Source organism: Hemicordylus capensis, chromosome 6, assembly GCF_027244095.1.
Source record: "Hemicordylus capensis ecotype Gifberg chromosome 6, rHemCap1.1.pri, whole genome shotgun sequence".
Taxonomy (NCBI): Eukaryota; Metazoa; Chordata; class Lepidosauria; order Squamata; family Cordylidae; genus Hemicordylus; species Hemicordylus capensis.
In genome coordinates this window covers 26,973,889-26,990,517 of record NC_069662.1, presented here as the reverse complement: position 1 = coordinate 26,990,517, position 16,629 = coordinate 26,973,889, and the positions used below count along the sequence as shown (strand labels likewise).

At 42.6% G+C, this 16,629-nt stretch overlaps 1 protein-coding gene across 1 annotated transcript; it reads left to right on the top strand.

Moving 5' to 3' along the window:
• The first annotated feature begins 489 nt into the window (after nucleotides 1–489).
• On the top strand, nucleotides 490–15,288 carry LOC128331016 (vomeronasal type-2 receptor 26-like). Its single transcript, XM_053264381.1, has 7 exons — nucleotides 490–542; nucleotides 2,401–2,550; nucleotides 3,029–3,320; nucleotides 7,356–8,207; nucleotides 11,380–11,607; nucleotides 13,845–13,971; nucleotides 14,381–15,288. Exons 1-7 carry the CDS (start codon nucleotides 490–492, stop codon nucleotides 15,286–15,288), a joined length of 2,610 nt encoding a protein of 869 aa, XP_053120356.1.
• The last annotated feature ends 1,341 nt before the right edge of the window (nucleotides 15,289–16,629 follow it).

Genomic DNA, 16,629 nt, shown 5'->3' with positions numbered 1-16,629 from the left:
CGTTTCCCTTATAATTATCAAAATGACTGTAATTAATTCTGCTCCTTGTTAAAAGCCCTGAAGGGGATCAGTGATAACTAAAAAGAGAGAGAAAGATAACGGAGATGTGATGAATGGCATAAATACCTCTGATATTGGTCATATTTGCTAGAGATGAGAGGCAGAAAAGTATCCATCAATTTTACATTGGATAGTTTAGTGATAGCATGGGTCCCAGCTCAGCATTGAAGTAGAGTGAATGGCCATTCAAGTCAACCTAGTGTACCCTTGAGGACTCTATGGAAAGCAAGCAGCCTATGCCTTAAGTGTGAATTCAACTTGAAAATGTCCCTGTTATTACTGTTGCTAATGCTGTTGCTACCTCCCATGGCATGCAAGACTCAAATAATAAAATGCACAATTGGTGATCCGCTCACTATTTTTCATAGGTGTTTTCAATCTGGTGACTTCATCATTGGGGGCATTTCTTCTCTTGTCCTCATGCCTAGAATGCAGAATAACTTCAATGAACTGCCTGATCAAGCACGGATGAGTGAGCCTCTGTAAGTTGTCTTTCCCCACTCCTCTCTATAACTACCAAGATCATATTGCGAAGAAGGCCAGGAGTTCCAGGAATGCAATGACCAATTTTCCAAGCTAGAGTGTATCTGATATCATGCTTACTATGCTGCATACCATTTCCTAATTGTGTTTCTGAAGGGGAGCGTAGGGAACTGATGCATGTTTTTATCCACAAGGAAGGGATGTAACCAAGAGTATACTATTCACAAGAGTAAGGTGTGGTATAAGCACAAAGACCCCATATTAGAGCAGGAGCATTAGGATCTGCTGTCACCAGAAAACGGCTCATTTGATTTGGCTATACGATTTGCAGTGTTCAGAGCACCATCGCTTTTTCAAGAAGTAAGATGTTTGTGGGGAGGCAAAGCCTAGGCATGCCTCCCTCCTTAGAGGTCACAAAACCTACTTAGCAATCGTTCTTAAGTCATGAGAGCCTCCACCTCCTTTCTGTCTGTGCTGGGACCCAGCTCCTCATGCTTCCAGCCTCCCTTTGCTCCTTATTCCATGCACTTTTTGTCTCCACTGGGGTGCCTTCTGGTAGTCAGCTTTGATATCTGTACCATTCCCCTGCATATGCTTCTGTTGTGACTGCTTCCTCTGATGCTGTTGGCTCAAGGAGAGTTTTTATTCAAGGATATTCATTGGGCTGCCCAAACTCCAATCCTGGTGGAATGTCATTTCATAAGAACATAAGAACAACCCTGCTGGATCAGGCCCATGGCCCATCTAGTCCAGCATCCTGTTTCACACAGTGGCCCACCAGATGCCACCGGGAGACTACAGGCAGGAGTTGAGGGCATGCCCTCTCTCCTGCTGTTACTCCCCTGCATCCTGCCTCTGCGGCTGGAGGTGGCCTATAGCCCTCTGACTAGTAGCTGTTGATAGACTTTTACTCCATGAAGTTATCCAAACCCCTCTTAAAGCCATGCAGGCTTTAAAGCCATCTCATGCCACATCTTGTGGCAGAGAATTCCACAAGTTGATTATGCGTTCTGTGAAAAAGTACTGTTTGTTGGTCCTCAATTTTGTGGCAATCAATTTCATGGGATTACCCTTGGTTCTAGTGTTATGTGGGAGGGAGAAAATTTTCTTTCTAACCACTTTCTCCACACCATGCATGATTTTATAGACCTCTATCATGTCTTCCCGCAATCTTTTTTCTAAACTAAAAAGCCCCAGGTGTTGTAGTCTTGCCTCATAAGGAAGATGCTCTAGGCCCCTGATCATCTTGGTTGCCGTCTTCTGCAACTTTTCCAGTTCTACAATGTCCTTCTTTAGATGTGGTAACCAGAATTGTACGCAGTACTCCAGGTGTGGCCACACCATAGTTTTGTACAAGGCCATAGTTTTGTATAAGGGTATTTCAGCTGGTTTAGAAGTACTACACAGAGCTATGACCTTAGTATGATTCAATAGAAAGCTATAATGGGAAACAGTTATTGTAAATGCTGAAATCATGACATTTTGACTTGCAGCATATATTTATTTTCTCTTACTACTACTACTACTACTACTTCTACTACTATTATTATTAATTCAATTTCTATACCGCCTTCAAAAAATGGATCAGGGTGGTTTACAAAGAGAAATAACAAACAAATAAGATGGCTCCCTGTCCCCAAAAGGCTCACATTCTAAAAAGAAACAAAAGACACACACCAGCAAGTCACTGGAAGTACTGTGCTGGGGGTGGATAGGGCCAGTTACTCTCCCCCTGCTAAATAAAGAGAATCACCATGGTAAAACGTGCCTCTTTGCCCAGTTAGCAGTGGTGTTTGTCTTAATGGGGCATATATTACTAGGGTTTGTCTTAATGGGGCATATATTTTCTCTTTCTAGGCTTTATCAAACAAATAGTTCAAGCTGTAAGGAGATATATGCAGGTTCCTATGGCATGTCACCACCTTTTACTGGAGTAGACAAACCATCCGAGCACAGCATTAAAACTCAAATATCTATCAAAATCACGTTCATGGTGCAAAATACAAAGTTGGTAGTATACATTGCCAGCATCTTACAAACAAGAACTAAAAGATTCCTTTGGTTAAAATGCACTTTTAGAAGAATGGAAGGTTAGTAGGGGAGAGTTCATACTCTCCTGTACTTCAAAATCATTTCCCAATAGAAAACAAAGAGGCTCCTCAATAAACCAAAACGTGCCTTAAAATTCAGCTCCCTATGCCTCATGCCACCTGTCCATCTAAAATGATATTATCTTTTATTTGAGTCCCCAATTGCTTCTTACAGAAAGAATTCAGACCATTTACCCACATACATTTAGGAGCAGTCCACAAAGTGATAATACCCAATTTAGTAGAACAGTATTTTATACACAGTATATCTAAATGAGATAACGTAGTGAATTCTATAACCTGGAATATTTGCTACTGGAGGAGCACAACTCTTTTGAATTATTTGACTAACTGCAGAATGTCCTGGTTGATAACACATAATTTTTTTGTTGTAGTGTACTGACTAAAAACTACCAACATATCCTAGCCTTTCTGTATGCTGTAAAGGAGATCAATGAAAATGACCAGATTTTGCCCAATGTCACTTTGGGAGTTCAGATCTACGAAAGCTACTTCAATGCAATATGGACCTACCATGCCACAATGAAACTTCTCACCATGAACCGAAAATGTATCCCCAACTACAAGTGTGGCATCCAAAATAAACTTCTATCCATCATTGGTGGGCTTTACTCTGAAACCTCCCTACTCATGGCAAACATCCTGGGCATCTACAAAGTTCCACAGGTATGACATACAGTTGCACTATGCAGAAGCAATAAATTGTTCACACTTGCCAAATTAGACTTTGTGGCAAGGAGATAGAGAAGGAGGTTTGAGATTAAGTTGCAGACTTGTACACGAGGTGTGCAGATAAAAAGCAATGGCATTTTATAAAAGGGTTATGCTTTTGCAGTTATTTGCTGTTTGAGATTCCATATCTGTGTTGATGCAACAACTTTCCTATTTTAAAGGACGTTGGGTAACTAAGTCTAATTCTATAGCCATTTCCAAAATTTAGTGCAGAGTTCAGCACTTGTGCAAGTGTGAGAGCAAAAATAGATGGCACAACTTTGAGCATCCACACAGATAAGTGGCATTCTCTGTGTGCATAACTGTGACTGTCTACAGTGTCAATCTGCATGTATAAGTTTGAGATGGAGAAGATAATGATAGCAGGGTTATTCTTTTAACGACCCTCTTTCTACTTCTTCTCTGGATCCTCATAGAGCCCCATATTTATATTAAAAACAATAACCCTCAATCATGTACCACCATCTAATTGTCCCAAGTCATTCAAATGTTTAATTAACCCCCCTTTAATTCTTTAAGAACATCCTTAATAACAAAAGAAAACAAAAAGAATAACACACACATTACATAGCCACATTAGCCAAAGCAGTAAGAAGGGCGGGGGTCCATGCACATAACTCCCAATATACAGGTTTGTCATGTAAAATGTCTTAATCATCAAGATATTTAGTAGAAATATTCTAAAGTATCCCAAGCTGATGGAGATGCAGTGATTGATTGATTGATTGATTGATTGATTGATTGATTGGATTAAGTGCTGTCAAATCGGTGTCAACTCTTAGTGACCACATAGACATATTCTGTCCAGGATGATCTGTCTTCAACTAGGCCTTTTAGGTCTCTAGGAGAAAATATTGAGGCTCTCCACATGAGCAGTGTGGAGAGCCAGATGGGGTTTGGTAGGGAGAGTGTGTCAAGCCCACTCTCCCCGCACATGAGCATCTGCCTAGCCCTGGGTGGCCGGATTGGCCACCCACAAGATTGCCAGCTCCGTCATGGAGCTGGTAGGGGTAGTGGCAATCAGGGGCCTCCTGGCCCCCAGAAGTCCCAGAAAGCCCTGCATGAGTACACGGGGCATTCTTGGGAGACTCCCAAGGCCGGGAGGCTTGTTATAGCCTCCTGGTTGTCAGTCTCCTCATGAGTCACTGTGATGTGGAGCTGCGCTGCAGTGACTCATGATCAAAAGAATGAGGTTAGTGGAACGCTCTCTCCACGAATCTCATTTTAGGGGAGGAGTACTTCAGAGGGCTAGCAGCCGGGATCTGCATTTCTCCCGGTGCTGCACACGACCACCCCAAACCGGGATAAGCTCACTTAGCCCGGTTATGATCCTTGACACAAAAATTCTAGAATCAAAACATGATTTCAGCCCAACACATAATAGAAGTAACATACCATCTTTTATATGGCTGCTGAAATTTTTTGCTCAGTATGAAAATAATGGAAAATAAGCTATTATATAATGGAAAGTGAAATGTTGGTCCTGGCTCAAATTTCTAAAACTTAACTTTTGGGAAGGCAGGAACATATGTAGAAATAAAATTGATTTTTAAACACAGGAATAGATAATCAATTTACTGTAAAATATATGGCTGGTTTGAAGTGCTCATTAGTTATGGATATATCATGCACTAAAGGTGATGATTGTGTGTAATATTTCCTGCTTATTCAAACAAATGTTTTGCAATTAAGTATTTTAATGGGATATATTTATAATGCATGGATTTTCTTGTTCTTTTTCAATTTTGAAATTTTGTTATTTTAATAAGAAAATTAAAGTGAAAACATAAAATTGTTTTTATTTAAGGAAATTTGGTTTTATATAGCATTAAAAGGAAAAATGAAGAAAAACTTATGAAAATGCAAAAACTATCATACTTCCAACATTACTGGCCCACAGTGGCATTTGATGAGGAAGGTGCACAAATTAATTTGAAAATAGTTCTAGGTTCACCCCCATTTTCCTAGCTGGATACAAACCTATTCTCTTTCAGAACAAAGAGGCATAAAGAAGCAAGCAAGTTCATTTAGGTGCATACAGAGGGGTGTGCCCTAACCTGGCTAACTGATAAGCAGCTAATAATGGAGGGGGAGGAGAGGCTTAGAATATGACAAAAAATATACTTGCTTCTTTAATCTGGCTAAATTTTAACACTAGATTATTTCTTTCAGTCTCTGTGTTGTGTATTTTGTGTATATGTCAGGGTGAGGGGATGCAGTTATGTAATAATTGTGGCTGACATCAGAGAATGAGAGATTTACCAAAGAACATTGTACAGGCATACATATGGTGAAAAACTACATTTTCAATTAACTGAAAATAAGTGTTTTAGTCTACAGCTCTTTACTGTATTTCCTCTAGCTTTCCACTAGCATTCTGTCATATTTCAGAATTTGGGGCAGGGGAGGAGAGAGAGAGATTTGGCCGACATGTTATGCAGGCTTAGGAGGGGCTTATGCAAGGAGATGGTAAACTAGCAGTGCTCAAAGCTTGCCTCAGAGTGCAGCACAAGGGAGGCAGGATGGAGATGCAATATTTGTTTATCTCACCTCCCTGCACAAACCCTTTTTATTTCCAGGAATATATCCCTGAGAGTTGCACAACCTTCAGGGACATATTTCTGATAATGAAAAGGACTTTTGTGGGGAGGGGGAATAGCAAAAACAACACCCCCCCCTCACTTTGTGCTGCAAGGCAAGTCTTGAGTGCAGCTAGTTTACCAGCTTCTTGTAAGGGCAGAGCTCTTGCTTCACCCTCCTAAGCTGCTGCAACATTTGTGTCATTGATTCTTCCTTGTACACAAATATTTACTTAAAACACACATCACAATATGGATCAAACTCAATTATCTGAGAATAATTATAAATTAGGAACAGTATAATTCAGTAACAGTAATGTAATGATTGTTTTAAAGCAGATTTTATGTTGTCTTTATATTGTTTGTAATGATTGTTTTTAAGACGATTGATTTGTGGGTTTTGTTTTTGTTGTTGTACAACACCCAGAGCCATTTGGATAGGGTGGTATATAAATGTTAACAACAACAACAACAACAATAATAATAATAATGGATAAGATCCAGATTTCTTATCAAAAATTGATAAGACCCAGATTTCTGTAGTTAATAACTGCTACAGGGAGTTAGTAAGACAGGTCTGTTGAAAACAAAGGAATCAAAGGATGAATACAAAAAACAGCAGATGATGAATCAACAAGAAAAATGGCACAGCAAATCATTGCACAGACAGTTCTTTAATTATATACAATCAAAAGTCAACAATAGTATAACATGGCAGTGGTTAAAGAAAGGGACATTGAAGAAAGAAATGGAAGGTCTCATTTTTGCAGCCCAGGAACAATCACTATGAACAAATGTTATAAAAGCAAAAATTGATGACCCAGAAAGACAGTAAGCAGATGAGATGGTTGAGCACCTTGTGTGTGGTAAGAAAATCGCGCAGACTGATTATAAGGAAAGACACAACAAAGTTCCTACAATGATCCACTGGAACTTTGTGGAACTCATCAAGAAGAATCAGATTCTGGTAATTGATACTGCAATCCCAGGGATAGACAAGCTGACAAAAAACGATTGGAGAAAATAACCAAATACAAGGCCCTTTAGATTGAAATTGAGCAGCTCTGGGAAAAGAAAACAATAGTGGTGCCAATAGTTGTTGTTGCCCTTGGTGCAGTACCAAAAGAACTTGAACACCATCTTGACACCCTGGGCATCAATAAAATTACAACACATCAACTACAGAAGGCCACACTACTCGGGACAGCACAAATACTACGATGGTATCTTTAATTCTTCTTTAGTTATCCTAGACCCTTGTAAAGGGCTCAATAACTGAAGTACCAAATCCAGTCAATAAAACCTGGTAGACTGTGTGTAAATAGATTAATAATAACAGTTCTGTTTTTTTTACCCTCATCCCCTCCCCACAAATATTTTCTTTTTGTAGCTCACGTATAGCTCTGCTCCAGTGATGAATGATAAAAAGAAAATTGTTTCCTTCTATCAGATGGTCCCCAGTGAAGCCCACCAGTATAAGGGAATCCTTCAACTCCTTTTGCATTTCAAGTGGTCATGGGTTGGGGTCCTTGCCAAAGATGATGAGAATGGAGAAAGTTTTACTCAAACCGTACTTGCAATGTTTTCCCCGAAGGGCATCTGTTTTTCCTTCATAGAAAGAATCAAGCCCATTTTCTTCAGTAGCTTTTTTGATGACTTGAATGGGTTGGCAAGAATATATAGCATTTGCATGAATAGCAGTGCCAATGCAGTGGTTGTCTATGAAACTTTCATTTTGCATCTGAGATGGCTGCTGTTTCTACCAGAAATTGACTGGGTGGCAATGGAGTCTAAAGGTAAAGTGTGGATTACAACAGCTCATGTGGAACTCACAGCTTTGCTATATCAAAGAAACTGGGATATACAGCCCCTTCATGGGTCTCTGTCCTTCAGCATTCACTCAAATGAAGTATTTGGATTCCAACATTTTCTTCAGAGCAGACACCCTCTCAAGGCAAAAGAAGACCATTTTATCAGGGACTTTTGGGAACAATCTTTCAGCTGTCTGTTTCCAAATCCATCTGTTGGTCAGGAAGCTGAAGAGAGCTGTACTGGGGCAGAGAAGCTGGAGAGCCTTCCTGGGGCTTTTTTTGAAATTAACATGATTGGCCATGCCTATAGTATCTACAATGCTGTCTATGCTGTGGCATATGCATTACATGCCATGCAGGCACGCCAATCCAAACACAGAGCAATGTTGAATGGAAGGATACTGAATCTTCAGGATCATCAAACTTGGCAGGTAACGGCCCCATCAGGCAAAAATATCTGTGAATGTTTTTTTTAAAGGTGTGTACAGAAAAACATTTCCCCAGCAGTTTTTCATGAGCTTGCCCTCTGAGAGTCCTTCCTCTCACCACCAACTAAAAAGGCCACTTTCTTGCTCTTTCAATTAGTATATTCTACTTCTATTTTTGTCTGGAATTTAGTATTTTGCAGTGCTTGCTCCTGTAGTTTCTTACTTCTAAATGGACATTCCATTCTTTAATTGCTTTCCTGCCACCTCAGATTAAACATACCGAGACTGTTCACACAACCAAAACCTGAGTAGGACGTGTCCTATCCAGGTTTGGGAGCTGTGATGTTCCTGTTTGCTTGTGTGGGAGCAAACAACTAGGTAGGAGGAGGGAGAAGTGATTGTATGGGAGACCAGTGCTGAATAGCACAGCTTTTCCTACTACTTTGGTCAAATGGTGGGTATGAAAGCTGGGTAGGATGCCCTACCCAGTTTTTCGTTGTGTGAACAACTGCACTGGCTGACATGATGGGCTGATCCACCAGGTTACTGACCTACCAGGACTGCTGTGCACTGGAAAGTGAGCCCTGGGAGATTTGTGCGACAAGGCACTTGTGCAACTTATTAAAACAGATTAAGGCACTTCCATTGGCTGACATGGCAAACAATGCTAGTATGCTAGTGGTGACACAAAGGGATTACAGCACTGCTTCTGGGGCACAGCAGAGGATGCTGGTTGTGCTCCCAGCATCATCATAGTTTCTCTCATTGTGACAAATGGGGGAAACTATGGTAACAATGGTAGCACAACCAGCACTGTACCTGTGCTGCTGCTTCCATGCCCACAGCAGCAGTCCTGCAGTACCTCCCTTCAGTATTAGCACTGTGTATCATGTCAGCCCTTGTTTCCACTGAACGTTCCATGGTACAAGCACCAGCATCCTGTATGGGCAATGGCTCAAGGGAACATTTACTAGATCATACTAGAGGTATACATGTTCATCTCAAATTATTTAAAACCCATGATTGCAGGCTGAGCTGCCTAGGTCTGTCAATGACTGATAGACTTGATGCCTTGATGGTTATAGGATTTCTGAGGATCTGGATAAGCTGCTTGGGGTGGTGCAACCTACCACTTGCTCTCTGGATCCTTGCCCAACTTGGCTGCTTCTATCTAGCAGGGAGATTGTTGGAGGTGGCCTAGTTAATATCATAAATGCATCGCTGAGGGAGGGTAGGATGCCTCCTTGTCTGAAGGAGGCAATGATTGGACCACTCTTAAAGAAGCCTTCCCTGGATCCTTTAGCAATGGATAGTTATAGGCCAATCTCCCATGGTTGGGCAGGGTGATTGAGTGAGTGGTGGCTGACCAGCTCCAGGCATTTTTGGAGGAAACTTGTTATCTAGACCCATTTCAAACTGGCTTTAGAGCTGGCTACGAGGTTGAGACAGCCTTGGTCGGCCTGATGGATGACCTGTAGAGGGGAATTGACACAGGGAGTGTGGCTTTGTAGGTTCTTCTGGATCTCTCGGTGACATTTGATACCATAGACCATTATCCTACTGTATTGCCTGGGGGAGTTGGGGATATGGGGCACTGCTTTGCATGGTTCCACTTCTATCTCTCAGGTAGAATCTGGATGGTAGAGCTTGGTAAAAAGTTACTCCTCAAAACAGAAGCTGTTATATGGAGTCCCTCAGGGCTCCATTCTGTTACCATTGCTTTTTAATATCTACCAGGAACTGCTGGGTGATGTCATCAGGAGATTTGGTCCAGGGTGTTAACAGTATGCTGATGACACTCAAATCTATTTCTCCTTGTCATCATCACCATCAGGAAATGGCATTCATTCCCTAAATTCCTGTCTACAGGCAGTAATGGGCTGGATGAGGGATAACAAATTAAAACTGAATCCAAGCAAGATGGAGGTGCTCATTGTGAGGGTTCAGAATTTGAGGGATGCATTACATCTTCCTGTGCTGGACAGGATTACACTCCCTTGGAAGGAACAGGTACTCAGTTTGGGAGTACTCTTGGTTCCAGTCCTCACCCTGGTATCTCAAGTGGAGGCTATGGCCAGTAGTGCTTTCCATGTGCTTTGGCTGATTCAACAGCTGCACCCATTCCTTGAAGAGAATGGCCTCAAAAGAGTGGTGCATCAGCTGATAACCTCCAGACTTGACTATTGCAATGCGCTCTATGTGGGGTTGCTTTTGTACATAGTTCAGAAACTTCAGTTCAAAATGCGGCAGCTAGACTGGTCTCTGGGGTCATGCAGAGAGACCATATTATACCTGTTTTAAAACAGTTGCACTGGTTGCCTATATGTTTCTAGGCAAAATACAAAGTGCTGGTTATTACCTTTACAGCCCTGAGTGGCTTAGGTCTGAGTGACCTTAGAGGGTGCCATTTTCTACAAGATCCCCACTGCACGTTAAGGTCATCTGAGGAGGTCCACCTCTGGTTATCACTGGTACATCTGGTGGTGACTCATAGGTGGGCCTTCTCTGTAGCTGCCCCTGGGCTTTGGAATGCACTCCCGGCAGAAATCTGTAGTTTGAATTCTTTATTGGCCTTCAGGAGAGCCCTTAAAACCTATGTGTTTAGCCTGCCACAGTTCGTAAATTGTTTTTAACAGTTTTTAAACTGTTTTAAAAATTGTTTTGTATTGATTGTTTTTATACTGACCAACACGGGCTTTGTTTTTGCTGCTGTGCACCGCTCAGAGCCATTTGGATGGAGAGGTATATGAATGTAATAAACAAACAAATAAATGAGTGAATGAAACAGGCTGCCTCCAGTTTCAAAGGATACTAGTTGAATTGGAGCAACAGCAGGAGAAGGGGCATGCCCGTCCCAGAAGCATCTGGTGGGCCACTGTGGGAGAGTGGTGGACTAGATAGGCCTTGATTCTGATCCAGCAAGGATGTTCTCATATTATGTTCATTCAGAAGTATATCACCTTTGGATGCAGAAGGACCAGGTATATCTCTGAATTTCCAGTTACAGCATTTCATACAGAACAGATGGGAAATGCCTCTGAATGAGCCATTGGAGAACTGCTGCTGGAGAACTAGATAGGCCAGTGCTTTGACTCAGCTCAACTTAATGCAACTCAACGTCATGCTACCCATGTACCTCTTCTTGCAAACTATGTTCTCTCTCTTTTCAAACTAGCTGCACCGCTTTCTGAAAACACTCTCATTTAACAACAGTGCTGGGGATGAGGTCACTTTTGAGCAGAATGGGGAATTGATAGCTGGATTTGATATTATGAACTGGGTCACTTTCCCAAACCAGACCTTTCATAGAGTGAAAGTTGGAAGACTGGATCCCCAGGCTCCTCCAGCTGAAGCATTTACCATCAATGGGGATCTCATTGTATGGCACAGTTGGTTTAACCAGGTAGGGGGAGAATGCAGATAATTGTAGACAGCCTTTTCCCAATGTGCAAAGTGAATCATATTAGACAGTGCCCCTGCAAAACAATGACTGTTGGATCCAAAGGTATGAACTTCTGGTATCTTCTGCTCATGGAAGGACTGCTTAACATCTTTTGATAGAATGTTGTACAAGTTGAGTGAAACTAAACCCAAAGATGACATTTTACTTGTGCAAGGGTGGCCAATACAAACCACAGCCAGTTTGGATATTAATCTGGGAGAAAAGATAGAACCCAAGTCACACATTTCAGCTTTCAATAAAGTGTTAATCAAGAAAAACAAAGCAATAACAGGAATTTAAGATAAACTGTTAAAATTCTTCTATACAATGGATCTTCCTCTCTCCTTTGTAGTTACACAGGCATAGGAGTGCCTGTGTATTAAGGGTGGAGAGGAAAAACAGCATTCCGACATGTTATTTCACCTGACCCCCACCCCCACCCCTGCCAACTTTTTGAGGATTTTCAAAGTTTTCTGCTTCCACTATTTGTACCAGAATGGACATTGTTACACTCAGAATCGCCTGCTCAACAACTGTGTCAGTTTTTTTATCGGATCTGTGGGAAAATGGTAAAGTATGAGAAGTAAAAGTTGAAAAGCAGACATGAAACCACATGATCACAGTTGTGTCCTTTCCCCTCCCTATCTTTATAATGGGAATCTTTAGCCTTGACTAGGGAAGCACAGACTGACTCAGTTGCTTTTGGAAACGTCTCTTCATATGGCCTGCATTCTGTACAATGTAGACTTGAAAAAGAATATTCTCCAATTCGAATTTCTTCTATTATTCTTCACCTAGAGGGAATGAGAGTATTTTGGAGAATTATTCCCCAAATCCCCATTCCTCACCTCTCAAAAATTTTCCACAGAGGAATAATTTGAATTTGCACAGTGGAGGATGCCGGTTCAAATGCGAATTGTGAATAATTCGAATTGTGCGCAATATGACATACACATGCTTGTAAAAGGGAATCTGGTCAGGATTCCCTTTACAAGCAAAGTTGGGAACCCTACCTATCTTAAACAACAACAACACCCCCCTAATGGGGCAGAGAATGGGCACCTTTACTCGGAGTTGGTGGCATGGCAAGGTGTAGGTGGCACTGGTCCGCTGAACTCTCCAGACTGTGCCCGGCACTCCAGTGCAGCCCAGTTCTGGTGCCAGAACCAGACCATGCTTGAGTGCCAGTCCTGGTCTGGAGAGTTTGGAGGAGCCGTGATGCCGCCACCACTGCCAGTTCCGAGTACAGGTGCCTTCTTGTTGCCTGATTATGATTCATTTTAAGGTAAGCAGTTTTCCCCCTCCTTTGCTTGTAATGTAGACTCCTCAATGGATTCCCCTTTACAAGCATGCCTCCTTGAACTGCTGAATAGGTTCCTAACCGGTTTGGCAAAGTTCAACACTCAGACCAAACTGGGGGCCGGTTCGACTCAAACCAGCTTGCAGTCCGGCAGTCTGTTTGAATTCAGCTCAAGCTTGAACTGAACTGCAGGAATTGGTTCCATTCACACCCCTACTGAGAAGCACGATTTTCTTAACACTTTGTTATAAAGGGGGGGGGGATACACTCTGCTACCAAAAAGACATAGGAAAGCACCAGCAACCTGTTGGTTGCTATGTGCTTACTAGAAACTCAAGCCATTACTAGAAATGTTGTGCCAACAACCCATATGTTTATAATGGTAAGATAATAATTCTTGTTATACTGCCACAGTCATGCCAGTATTGTTAAGATGTAGAGTGTTTTCAACATTTCAGCATTATAAGGCCTGAACATGCTATTGCTTTTAAAGTCAAAAGTATCCGCCCAAGCTTTGCATTGGTCTTTCAGTTGGATGCTGGGCTGCGGATGGATGCATCCAGGCAGACATTTAACAGGTGAAGCATCACTTCCTAGAGATGCCCCTGATGAATTTCTGCCTGATTCATATCTGATCAAGGCAAAGTGTGGGAGCATGGAGCTTTATTTTAAAGCCATCATCATATACTACACTGTACAAAGACATTAAAGCTTAAAGATGGGCACCTTAACTAGCAATTTCCATTCTTTTTACAGCACAAGTGAAAATGTAAAACTTCTTAACTCTCATCTTAACCTGAAGGTTTTTGGATTACTGAAATAATGGTAGATTGACTGGTGAGATAAGATCCCAGTAATATATTATCTGAAAATCTTTTTTCCCCCATTGATGAACTAGGCATTGCCCCTTTCAGTCTGTACTGAGAGCTGCCATCCTGGTAATTTCAAGAGAAAGCAGGAAGGGAAGCCATTTTGCTGTTGTGATTGCATCCCATGTCCACAAGGGGAAATTTCAAATCATAAGGGTAAGTGATGTAGTGTACGATCTGGATGGGGTTTGGCGGGGAGCGCAGGCTTTCTGGGCTTTCCCCGCACATGAACATTAAGCCCATCCTGAGTGGCTGGATTGGCCTCCCACACAGTTACTGGCTCTATCATGGAGCCGGTAGGGGTGGTGGGGATTGGGGGGCACCCGGCTAAGCCTGTTCTCCCCACAGAAGCCCTGCAGGCTCTCCACACTGCTGGTGTGGAGAGGCCCAGTGTTTCCCTTCACAGTGGGTATACTAACAGTGGCAATTCCTCACCCCTCCACACACACACTCATATTCCATCTCTATAATAATTCCCTTATACAACTGGATACAGGGCAGTTTGTTTGTGTGGAACAATTATAGAATGCTTAAAGAAACTGAGACCTCATCTTTTCATTTTCAGACATGGGTGATTGTTTGAAATGCCCAGATGATCAATATCCAAACAAGGATAAGGATGTGTGCATTTCTAAGAAAATAAGTTTCCTGTCTTATGGAGAACCTTTGGGGATTGGCTTAGCCATCTTGGCACTCTTCTTTTCTTTGTTCACAGCTTCGGTACTGGGAACATTTATGAAGCACCACAACACTCCCATCGTCAAAGCCAACAACCGGAGCCTCACCTACACTCTCCTCATCTCCCTCCTGCTCTGCTTCCTGTGCACTGTGTTATTCATTGGCCCACCTGGGAAGATGGTGTGCCTGCTCCGACAAACTGCTTTTGGCATCATTTTCTCAGTGGCTGTGTCTTGTGTGTTGGCAAAAACCATCACAGTGGTTCTGGCTTTCATGGCCACCAAGCCCGGAAGCAGGGTGAGGAAGTGGGTGGGCAAAAGGCTGCCCACCTCCATTGTACTTCCCTGCTCCTTGGTTCAAGCAATCATTTGTACAGTGTGGCTGGCAATCTCACCTCCCTTCCCAGATGCAGACATGCATTCAGAACCTGAAGAAATAACACTGGAATGTAATGAGAGGTCAACCTCCATGTTTTACTTTGTCCTGGGCTATATGGGCTTGCTGGCTATTGTCAGCCTCACTGCAGCTTATCTTGCTAGGATGTTACCTGACAGTTTTAATGAGGCCAAATTAATCACTTTCAGCATGTTGGTCTTTTGCAGTGTTTGGTTGTCCTTTGTTCCAACCTATCAAAGCAACAAGGGAAAGTACGTGGTGGCTGTAGAGATCTTCTCTATCTTAGCTTCCAGTGCTGGACTGCTAGGTTGCATCTTTTTCCCCAAATGCTACATTATTGTGTTGAGGCCTGAGCTGAACAAAAGGGAACAGCTACAGAAAAAGCACTGCAAAACATAATGCAATCCAGAAGTATGTATGTGTGTGCACTTGGAAGGTCTCTCCCTCCCTGGAGTTCTTCCATTTATGACTTCATTAAGGGTTTTTCCTTGACCACTGATTAAAACAAACAGTTTCGATGAGGAGTTTCAGGTTTGCATTTCTAGATAAAGCTTCCTTTGGAGAACAGAGTTCTGCAGACTTACATTCCATGGTGCTTTATGTACAGTAGGTGTACTAGGGATTTTAATTGTGCTTCTATTTGAATATCTGCAACTCATCTCATTGTCTGGAAATCAAGGTTCTTAGTTGACACTGGAAGCCAAAGACAGGCTTTCCATCTTTTTTGTGGGGAGGGCCTACTGGTGACTGCTCATAGTTTCAATAAAATCCTTTATTTCTCAGTCATTTTCTTTGTGCAGGTCTTATTTTACACCAGGAGAAAAGCAAATGTTCTTGTACTACACAAATTTTGTTATTCTGGGACTACCCATCCTCCCCAGGAAAGAAGGCTTGTGTATCCTCCTCTTGAGGTGCCCATTTTTTCTCACAGAAAGACTTCTCCTGAAGCCTGGCACTCTGCCACTGTTAGTGCATCAAGGCCCTGATTCAACAATGAAGAGGTTTCTGGAGGTCTGGGTATTTGTGTGTGCTAATGGTTCCCCAGTGGGAGCTAGGCCTGGAGTTTCTGGGACGGGGTCTTCCATGGGTGCATTCTTGTGTGTTCCATAGCATCATGTGGGGTTCCTGCTTATCATTGGCTTCTCCACTGAGGACTCTCCAGGATCCCCATTGAGGACATCCTTGACAGTACTATTGAACCCTAATCTATTTCATTATTGTGTTTCTGAAAGGGGGAAAAAAGGAACTGCTAGTCTATACTTCCAAGATCAAGGAAGGAATTAAACAATCAAGGAAGGAATTTAAACCTCTATGTTCTGATAGCCATTCCCCACTAAAGTGCTAGAGTAGGGAACGACTTACATAGGGATATAGGAAGCTGCCATACACTCAGACGTGGCCCATGAATGCGCCTCGGGGAGGGGGCGCGCAGTTTCTTTAAGTGTAAAAGGAGCCAGTGCTCTGTGCAGCCCAGTAGCCCCCGCAGCAGGGAATTGCCTCCACCACTCACCTGGCTCCCACAGAGGCGAGCCCCTGCCAGCAGTCAGGTGAATGGTGGAGGCGATTCTCCACTGCAGGGGCTGCTGGGTGGCATGGAGCACCAGCTCCATTTACACTTAAAGATGCCGCTCGCCACCCCCGGGAGGCACATTCATGGGCCATGCCTGCATACACTGAGTCAGACCACTGTTCCATCTAGCTCAGAATTGTCTACACAGACTGGCAGTGGCTTCTCCAAGT